The sequence below is a fragment of the Mobula birostris genome, chromosome 5 (assembly GCF_030028105.1).
Source record: "Mobula birostris isolate sMobBir1 chromosome 5, sMobBir1.hap1, whole genome shotgun sequence".
In the NCBI taxonomy this organism is placed as follows: Eukaryota; Metazoa; Chordata; class Chondrichthyes; order Myliobatiformes; family Myliobatidae; genus Mobula; species Mobula birostris.
In genome coordinates, this window is record NC_092374.1 from 171,657,814 (window position 1) to 171,668,466 (window position 10,653).

The window sequence follows — 10,653 nt, forward strand, 5'->3', positions numbered from 1 at the left end:
TGGAGGCAGAGAGATGGTTAACATTTTGGGTCATGATCTTGCATCAGAACTTTGGTGAAGATTTACAAAGTTTTGGTCTCCTTATCTCAACCTCAAGTTCATTCAAAACAGATATTGATGGATTTCTGGGCAGTGAGGTAACCTAGGGATATGATATTTCACATAATGAGCACTGCTATTGTATTTACAATAAACTAAACAAGTTTAATTAGTAAAGGTGGCCATGGACAGTGTAAACTATAGGAGAACATAAAACATCTGGGAAGTTAGAGTTATAAGATTATTAAAAAGATGGTTAAATATAAAGGGAAACATACTGCCATTATAAAATGAGTTAGCTGTCTGTACTGCAATGTACAAACTGTCCATAATAAAATGAGGTACTGCAGGAATGATGTATTGCTAGAATCAAATACAGCAGAAACTACTGAGGCCGAGCCAGGGGGAAAAATCAAGACAAGGAATTGGAAAATCTTTTGGAAAATATGGAATCAGGAAAGGAGATGAATTGATCTTGGTAATTATTCTAGGCTTTACAAGCAATTGATCAGATCTCACTTGGAATATAGTAAGCAGCTTTGGGCCCAGATGTGCTGCATTAGAGAAGATCCAGAGGAGGTTCATGAGAATGATCCTGGGAATGAAAGGGTTACCATATGAGGAAAATTTAATGGCTCTGGCCCTGTGTTTGCTAGAGTTTGGAAGAATGAGGGAGGATCTCATTTGAACCTCCTGAATACTGAAAGGCACTTAGAGAGTTGACGTGGAGAGAACATTCCCTATAGTGGGGAGTCTAAGACCAATGGCCAGAGCCTGAGAATACTGTACAAGGATGTCACTTTAGAACAGGGATGAGGAGAAATTTCTTTAGCCAGATGCTGGTGAATCTGTGGAATTCATTGCCACAGACATTTGAGGAGGCCAAATCATTGGGTATATTTAATGCAGAATTTGGTAGGCTCTTGATTAGGAAGGGTCTCAAAGGTTATGGGAAAAGGCAGGAGAGTGGGGTTGAGAGGGACAATAGATCAGCCATAATGGAATGCTGGGGCAGAATCGATGGGCCTAATAGCCTCCCTCTGCTTCAATGTCTTATAATCTTTTGGCCTTATGGTAGCAATAGCAGTATAAAAAGCCACATCAGAAACAGAATCCACATGGATGGAAATACAGCAGGAGGATAATAAAGGATCAACCTCCACACACAGGTGGAAGAGAAGGGGCGGAAGGAATATATAAACAAATTTAGGAAATGATCAACAACAGAAAGACGATTTTTGTGGGATTATTCCCAAGCTAGGTGGCCATAAGAGGTAGATGAAGGGATAAGGGAATGGACATCTGCAGTATGCACAGGGGCTCCTTAATGACACCATATCTATACAACACACTAAAAAAGACTTATTCTTGGATCTGGAGAAGTGAGGCAGAGCAGCTAAGCACAGCAAATGAGGGGAGCAGCTAGCTTATAGCAATCTTAATATAATACAATTAAAGAGAGGTGTGAATCTCCAATTGCTTCCACAGCAAAACTCTCAGTGCTTGCTGTCCTCATTGTGTGGAGTGTGCAGTATGATTTGGAGTCTGTGCATGCAGTGCCAAACATGGACTTTCACTAGAAGCCACTTGCAAGGACCCAACCCCTGCAAATGGTCTCTGACATGGATGAAACAAAAACATGTTGAATAACCTGATGTGAGCAGTGTTCTCCACTTTTGTTGTTGCAAGGACCATTGAACACCTTGAACCTTGCTGAAAAAATATAACCAAGCTTTAACAATGCTGTGCTATCATGAATACTCCTAAACAATCTTTATGACCTTTTGCAGATTCTTTCAACTGCATGCCAAAGGTCCAGAGTTTTAAAAAAGGTTCTTTACTAGTTTGTGGTATAGTATAAAATTGTTCCCTGTTTTATGCATTTGTCTAAATATTAATCTTAGTTTCCAGAAAGCAAGTGAAAAGTTAATTTTAAACTGTGCTGTGTGACCTATATGAACTCTTCCCCCTAATTGGCTGCTCAGCCCACTGATGACATCATGATAGAGCTGCTGTAGGCTGCCCAAGATCCCTACTGTTGGTGGAGAAGGGAAGTCCAAAAGCACAATAAAACACATGCTGGAGATTTGAAATTAAAAATTAAAATGCAGGAAATTCTCAGCAGGTCAGACAGCATCTCTGAAGAGAGAACATTTCAGGTCTATGACCCTGCGCTGGGTTCCAGTGAAAAGTCTGCATCCTAAAACACTTGCATGATCTTACCTGACCACTGAGTATTTTCTGCATTTTTGTTTCATCAAAGAATTAAAGCTCTACCGGGAAAGGGAAAAATCAATACTAAAGACAATTAAATCTCTGTAGGTAAGCAGTATCGTCTCATCAAGAATTACATCCTCCGGGCGAGCAAACATGTGACAAAGACCGAGGCAATGGACTGGAGAACGGCCGAGAAGAAAAGAAGTGTGAAAAGCAAAAGAAATTATATTGGTAACTGATGATGTGCAAGAACAAAGGGAAGCACTCAAAGAGTCCAAGAGTGGATCAACTGAGAAATAAGAACAGACCCATCCAGTAGTGGGTGCTGCCTGGGGAGTGGTGGTGCAGGCGGATACATTAGGGACTTTCAAGAGATGTTTAGATTGAGGGAAATGGATACTGGAGGCAGAGGGGATTAGTGCTGGATAGAATGAACGCGAGTGAGTTCCATTTGATTACTAATTTAATTGGTTCGGCACATCTTTGTGGCCGAAGGGCCTGTTCCCGCACTTTACTTTCTCGACTAAATGAGAAACCCGGGACCATGAGACACAATTTGTAGAAAGTAATATAGAGAAAACGGAAAAGGGAGTAGGTTCATGAAGTAATCTTAAACAAGTATGAAAAGTTTGACAGCAAGATCTGGGGCAAGTTAGGAAGGGCTGATTTGATCAGGGGAGGGTTGGTGCTGGAAAGAATGGACGCGAGTGAGTTCCAGCAACGTGGCTGAGGTAGAAATCGGAAACTCATCGAAGCATAGAGCATGGAACGGGTCGCAGAATCCGTACGGGGGAAGAATGGGATAGGATCAACCAAGGGATAACTGTGGAATTGTCAAGGTAAGTAAAAATGCTCGCCAGGCATGGATCAGCATTGAGATGGGAATAGTTAATTATCCACATTAACAAGAAAATAAATGCACGGGCAACAATAGCGTGGCAGAAATCTGACTATGTGGCAACGTCTTTTTTTAAAACATACAGCGCGCTTCGCCCAGCAACCCTCCTACCCTGTATTTCAGCCTAGCCTAATCAAAAGCCAATTTACAATGATCAATTAACCTACTAACTGGTAATTCTTTGGACTGTGGGAGGAAACCCACACGTCCGCGGGGAGGACGCACGAATTCCTTACAGAGGATGCCGGAACTGAGCCCCCAACTCCGCCGCCGCGAGCCGTATTGGCGTCGCACTAACCGCCGTGCTACCGTGGGTGATCACAACACCGGATGTTACCAGCAGCAAATTTCGGAATGGTGAAGGGACGACCAAACTCAGGTCCTGATGAAAGGCCTCTGCCTGGCCTGCTGAGATCCTCCAGCACTTGGTGTGTGGTGCCTGGATTTCCAGCATCTGCAGATTTTCTCTTGTTTGCGACCAAACTCAAGAGAAAGTCAAGACCTCTGGTCCCGATTGATTGTAGTTCCCACGTGTATTTAGTTACTTATTTACAGCTAGAGCGTGGAATAGTCCCTTCGAGCCGCACCAATCGGCAACCCCCGACAACCTTGATTTAACCCTAAAGTTAGGCAGGTCGGACAGCATCTAACGTCTAAGGTTAACCCTAACCTCTACAGAGCTAGCTGAGCTACTCTTACGTGGTTAACACTACTTTAGGAAAAGCTGCAGCCCATGGAGAGTTGGAAGAACACTTTTAGGGAGACAGAAATAACATGTCCAGAATCCGGTCAGTCACAAAATAAACAATTTTCACTCAAGAAGAAAATAGAAACCCATCTAGAAGCCAAAAACAGAACCAGGGATAGCCAGAATGGGTTCCAAAAAGGGAAAATCTCGCCCGAACAGAAACAGATCCGGAGATGCGCTGTGTAGTTAGTGTAATAGATGTAGAGATTACAGAACATGAAGCCAGTTTACACCGAGGGGAATACGCGAGTAGTTGATTTCAATAGGGAAAGCGGGGGCCAGGGAAGTAACAATTCGGACTGCGTATCGATTCACAGAACCTCAGTCTGCTTCACTATCGATCACAATTCATATTAATGAATTAATTTTAAACATCTTTAAAATTCGTAAATAGAGCTAAACTTAGCAAGGGGTGCGGAAGTGGGAGGCGGTCAGTAGCAAGACGGACGACAGCTAAGACATTGCAAAAGTTAGTGGTAGCGGGGAACGAAGAGAACGAGGAGTTCACGGACAGTGTGAATCCAAGCAGGCTGGAGCAACGAGGGGCGAGAAGAGCCGCACACACGCGCGGCCCGGTAACCAGGCGACAGAGAACGTGGATACCAGGCAAACTAAATACCAGCTATATTCCTAACACCTTAGAATATAGACGTAAGGAAATGGTGCGAAACTTGTATTGAATCTGGAGGAGAGTGGTTGGTTCTGCTTGTTGAATTATGAAGGTATTAATGGGACTCCGGAGGGAGCGCAAACAGAAAAAAAACATCAGTTTTCGTATCTAAGATGAGAAGAGGTTGGCCTATTTCTCTTGGGAACGGACGGCTGTGGATTGATCCGATTGAAATCTTTGCATTTAATAAATGTTTTGAGCGCCAGGTCACGCAAACCTGTACAACGCAAAGCAAATGGAGAATTCCGAGGAATTGTCTTTACCCAGTAAGTAAGTAGGGGAGGGCTGGAATGTATTCCACGTGGGAATGGCAGTGCGTTGATGGGAAGGAGAGGCGGGCGTAAGGGAGGGAACGGCGGTCAGGTACAGCAGTAATGTCAACACGATCGGCAGCCAGGCATATGTCGTATGATTAGATCTCCGATTTGGGCACTGTCTGGGCTTGGCTCGGAGAGTTTCAGACAAGATTAACACTAGGGAGGTGTTCCATACTAACTCGGCACCGGAGACCCCAGTGGTTGACTTCCCGGCCAACAGAAGTGTTCCATAGGGGCCACCCTCCTGCCCGTCCCCAGGAGTCGAACGCCTGAGAGTGTGCAGAAGAACAGAGGCTGGACCGGGGCAAGGCCGGCACCGAGCGGCGAACGCTCTGCACCGTGCACTGCGTCTTTAGACATTTCGGTTTGCCCTGGAGCACCACCCACGCCACCCGTGGGGGTGGCAGGCCCTCCGGGGCGAACGGTGGCCGCGGCTGAATGCAGAGAGGAGCGGTTCCCGGAACGCGGCATGCGGTACCGCGTGTAACTACTACACAGCAAGCAGTATTAGCAATCGTTTTGTGTGTGTGTGTGTGTATACACAGTGTGTGTGTGCTTGCGCGTGTGCGCGCACCCACATACACGATACTGCACAACTTGTGAAAACACACGCAGTGGTATGTGCACACTGCCTTAGCGCTCGGAGCCGCGCCATCTCCATCTCCCCCACCCCCCTCCCTTCTGTACAGCTCCCCTGAAATATACCGGTGCCGTAATATTGTCGCAGCCCATTGATTACTGGCGAGCAGAGGCGGCGAGACGCATGTTCTGCCCACAACCACCTCTACACATGTACCACGCGTTACGTGCTCTCCATATATGGACCATGGGAATAGTTTTATATACACACATCACTCCAAACATTACGTCCATGGAAACGAACTGGAACCCGAGTCTGCGTACATCGGCCGTATGCTGTACGTACAGCCGCAATCTTAGATGGACTGAAAGCTTATTTGCAGAGATCTAAATAAATCAATGTAATGCGGTGTTACCCGGGCCCCAGCTCTGCTGCGCCGCGGGCGCCTCGGCTGATTTACAGATTCGTTCCCTTCCCCTTTGTTGGGAACGCGTTAGAGGGACGAGCGGCCAGGTGGCGTGAAACATCGCCGGGTAAACTTCCAAAAATGTTTATTTCGATGCACCGTGATCGGGGCGCAGCGGGAGGGGGCTTCACAATAGCTTTTGGTATTTGCAATTCAACCAATGCACGAATCGTTGGATGGTGGGGGGGGGGTTAGAAATTATAAGCATTCGGTGGACGTGTACAAGTGATTAATCAGACACGTAACACAAACCGAGCCCGAAGTGGGGCGGGCATATCATATCTGCGTGTCTTGGACACGGCTGACGGAAGTCTTTAGTCGGGGAAAACTGATGTTTGTAACCACTGCCACCCCCTCCTCCCTCCCGCCCTCGTCACTGGTGCTCGATGAGGGAAGAACGGCGGCGCCCCGGGACCTTCCGTCAAACCTCCCCCTCCCCAAATTCAACCTCGTTGATAAAGTTTTGCAACATAACGGTGTGTGTTGAGGACTATACAAAGATGCAAGGAAGTGTAACTAGAGAGGAAACACATGCACATTCAGAGGTCCCGCGCAATACTAAGCTTTGATATACAAAAGAATTCAGGAGCTGTCACCTCATCGGCGGGGAGTTTCAGCAAGACACTGCGTTTAACAGGAGATTCGCTAAATACTCCTAACTGCAGCCCCTACAAGCTTTAACATGGAGAGAGTGCCTGCGATGAACTACGAACTACACCTGCACGCAATCCCGGTGACTCTCTTCCTCTGGGGTGCTTGTAAAGTTTATGTAATTGAACAAGAATCTGATATTTTTAAAAAAAGTCACAGATATCCGCAACGGTTTGTCCTTTGTACTCGATCCTAAACTGTTCTTTCAAGTGATAAATTCGTGACCCCTTAGACTTGACCAAGGAGTACCAGAATACGAGAAGGAACATCACCCGGGATCATCCCGTCCTAACTCCCCGACATAGTTAACGGGAAAATAAAGAGACTTCAGATCGGCTTCGATTGTATCGGTGCGTTTAACGTAATGACAGCCATAAGTACCCACTAATAAAGTGCAGCTTGATATGTTCGAGTGTAAGGCAAACAACAGCCAATTATTAGTATTGATCACAGCACTTAGCAGGGAGCTCCCCCCGTACCGACACACACGCAAACACAGGCACGACAATCTGACCCGACCTTTCCAAGAGTTTCAAAACTTTACGGGAAATCGGAGAGGCAGAGTCCCTCCCTAAGACCCCCGGTCCCTACCACTACTGAACGCCGTCTCAGTAAAGGGGGGCCCGGGGTGGGATTCGGCCCCAATGCCGGCGGCCGCTGGACTCTGGACCTGCCCCGACCGGGCTGACGGTGGGAAGGTGTCCATTGTCAGGGCTGTTCGCTCTGGGGTTGAGGGGGAGAGGGGACACGGTGGGCAAGGCGAGAGACTCCTGCACCATACTGCGCACGCCGGCGGCCCGGCCCCCTCTCCAACTCCGTGCGCCGGAGTGGCGGCGGCGGCGGCGGCTCCTCCGACGCCGCTCCGGTGTCAGGACGCCAAGGGAAACGCCAGTGATCGACTACACCGCAGTGCTAACGTCAGACACAGCTGTAGCTCCAGCAGCCGGAACCAACACATCCCCAAAATGTATCCCCTCAAACACACACACACACAATTCACAGCAAAACGGTAGCCAGCAGAGAACCGAGCGTGTGGCCGGGGGCAGAAGCGAGGGGCTCGGATTCAGCCCCGGAAAACGGGCAGATGCTCACCAACCGGAGTCTTGCTTCTCTTGAAACTCTTCCCACAAAGACACTGCAGCATATGCGTTCCTTTGCTAAAAATATTCCAAAGAAACCACATTGATTTGGGTGGCGGACAATCCAACAGCTGAGACACCGTGAAAAGCAGATCCTGCCGGTTACATAATGTAGCCGGAGCCGGGTGTCTGGCCAGCCACACGAAATTTCGCATAGAAAATTATATTCCGGTCTCCCACTCTCCCTCACGTGATTGTTTGCCTGAGTTCTGGATACAGACGATGGATGATGGAGAAGCGCTGGGGATGCCAGCGTCCGCCCGGCTCCCTGCTCCAACGCAAGGTGTCCTGGGAGGCAGGGGGACGGTGTGTTAGAAAGGACACCCGCCCCCCCTCCAACACACAATTAACGGGGGGATCAGCAGCGAGCTCGCCCCCCGAGGGGCCAAGCAGTGGCGGTCGGAGAGGATGGGCGCAATGTCAGAACATCTGTTGGAGCTAGAGGTGGGCAGATTCCATCCGTCCAGATGTGCACCCAGCCGTCCCGGGCTGTGGAAGCAGGGTGGGAGGGGTTGGGGATTAAATAGGCTTCTTCCGCCGGGAGGGGGGCGGGAGCCCGGGATTGTGGGGTACTAACATGCCGGTGGTAACCGGGACCCCGCCCGGGCCAAGCCGCTACGGTGACTTAACGGGAATGCGGAGAGGAACTGGAGCCCGCCCGTGTGTATATGTGTGTCTGCACTGGTCCGGACGCTGGCCGGACGCCGAAGAGGAGGGAGGGAGGGAAAGATGGAAGTATTGAAAGAGGAAGTGAGGGAGAGAAGGAAGGAAGGAACGAGGGAGGGAGGGAAGGAATAAAGTATTGAAAGAGAAAAGAAGGAAGTATTGAACGAGGGAGGGAGGGAAAGAAGGAAGTTTTGAAAGAGAGAGAGAGGGTAGGAAGGAAAAAAGGAAGGACGATTTGAAAGAGGGTGGGAAGGAAGAAAGGAAAGAGGGAGAGAGGGTGTGAAGGAAGGAAAGGGAGAGGGAGAGGGAGGAAAAGAAGGAATGAAGTATTGAAAGAGGGAGGGAAGGAAGAAAGAAAAGAGGGAGAGAGGGTGTGAAGGAAGGAAAGGGAGAGAGGGAGGAAAAGGAAGGAAGGACAGAAAGAAGGAGGGAAGGAAAGAAGAAGGGTAGGAAGGAAAGTGAGGGAGGAAAGGACGGAAGTATTGAAAGAGGGAGGGAAGGGAGGAAAAGAAAGAATGAAGGAAAGAAGGTGAGAGGGAGGGAAAGAAGGAAGGAAAGAGGGGTGTAAGAGAGGAAAGAAGGAGGAAGGGGAGGGAGGAAGAGAAGGAAGGAAAGAGTATGAGAGGGAGGGAAAGAAGGAAGGAAGGAAAGAGGAAGAGAAGGAAGGAGGGAGGAAAGAGGAAGAGAAGGAAGGAAAGGGGAGAGGGAGGAAAGGAAGGAAAGAAATGGGAAGGCAAGGAGGGAAAGAACAAGGAAGAAAGAAAGGAAATAGGGATGGAGGGAAAGGAGGAAATAGGAGGAAGGGAGGGTGCGAAGACAGGAAAGGGGAGAGGGAAGGAGGGAGAGAAGGAAGGAATGAGGGAAGGAAAAAGAGTGGGAATGTAGGAGAAAAGGGAGTGGGAGGGAGAGGAGGAAGGAATGAGGGAAGAAGGTTGGGGAGAAAAAGGAAGGAGGGAAGGAACAAATGAAAAGAAGGGAAGGAAGTGGCGGGGAGTGGAAAAGGGAAGTAAGTGGGAGATGGAAGACATTGATAGGGAGGGAGAAATTGAAATGAGGGGGAAAAGGGATGGAGAGGGGGAGACAGAGAGGAAAGGAGAAAGGGGAGAGGCTGAGGGTAGGGAGAGGATGAGGGTTAGGGAGACGGTGAGGGATAGGAAGGGAAGTGGAGAATGGCCAAGAAGGAAGAGTGGCAGAGGGAAGGAGGAATGATGGGGAGAGTGAGGGGAAGGTGAGAAGAAGGTAGTAGGAAGGGAGAAGAAAGGAGTGAGAGACTGTGGTGGGAGGGAGGGAAAGAAGGTGAAAATAAGTTAGAGATGGGGTGGGAGGATGTTGGGGAAAGAGGGGAAGCTGTGTGACGGACCAGGAGAGAGGGAGACAGAAAGAGGTAGAAAAGGAGAGGGGGAGTAGTAGGATAGGTAAAGCAGGGAAGAAGGGAGGGAAGGAATGAGGGAGCATGGTGAAAGAGAGAAGCAAGTTTTACTGGTGATACTGCAGAGGTTAGAGGGAGGGTGGTAATGGAGGTAGCGAAGGAGAAGGAGGAAGTGGAGAGAGAGAGAAAGATGGATGGAAACAGAATGAGGCAGGGTGGGGTGAGGAATGAAAGAAAGGAGAGAGGGAGAGAAGAAAAGGGGAAGGGCAGTGCATGGGAGGAAGGGATGGAGAGGGTAAGGAGGGAAGGACAGAGGGAGAGTGAGCCCACTACAAGCTCTGCCTTCATGCAATGGTGTGGGAACCTGTAGGGAGAGACCAAAAAGCCTCCATATGCCCTCAGCAGGTATACCTGTCCTCTCACCCCTCCAAGGGGATGCCCAGAGTGAGGGTGCGTGGGGCTGGGGTGACAGACTGTAGGCCCAAAGCTGTAGAAGGAGAGAAGGGAATGGAACACTGGGGATAGAAGTTACGACTCAGGTGGCCTTTTCCCTCACCTGGAACCTTGCCCCAGCTATGGTGGCCCACTGTGTGATCCACAGAGACCCAACTCCATCCCCTCACTCTGCTTTATGGGAGTTTCTGTGAACCTGGGGCACACAAGCTCCAGGGGCATGGGGCTGCACCCAAGCTTGCGGAAGATGCACATTAATGGTACATTGACCAGGCCGGAACAGTGCAGTTGGCTGGGATCTGGCACCCACTCTGCTATCAATCAATCAACAAACACCACACAGTTGACAGCTCCAATCGTGCTGTGGTAGCGGGGTAAACTGAGTATTAAACTATCAGGTTATTGAATCAGAATCAGACTTATTATCATTGCCTTATGTC

At 49.0% G+C, this 10,653-nt stretch overlaps 1 protein-coding gene across 1 annotated transcript in view; it reads right to left on the reverse strand.

Annotated features, from left to right (window-relative positions):
- fgf14 (fibroblast growth factor 14) overlaps positions 1-7,880 on the reverse strand; it is a 492,228-nt gene extending 484,348 nt beyond the window's left edge. The window contains exon 1 of the mRNA XM_072257322.1: positions 7,679-7,880. Within this exon, the coding sequence (XP_072113423.1) occupies positions 7,679-7,880 (202 nt within the window). The remainder of the gene's footprint in view (positions 1-7,678) is intronic.
- Between the last annotated feature and the right edge of the window lie 2,773 nt (positions 7,881-10,653).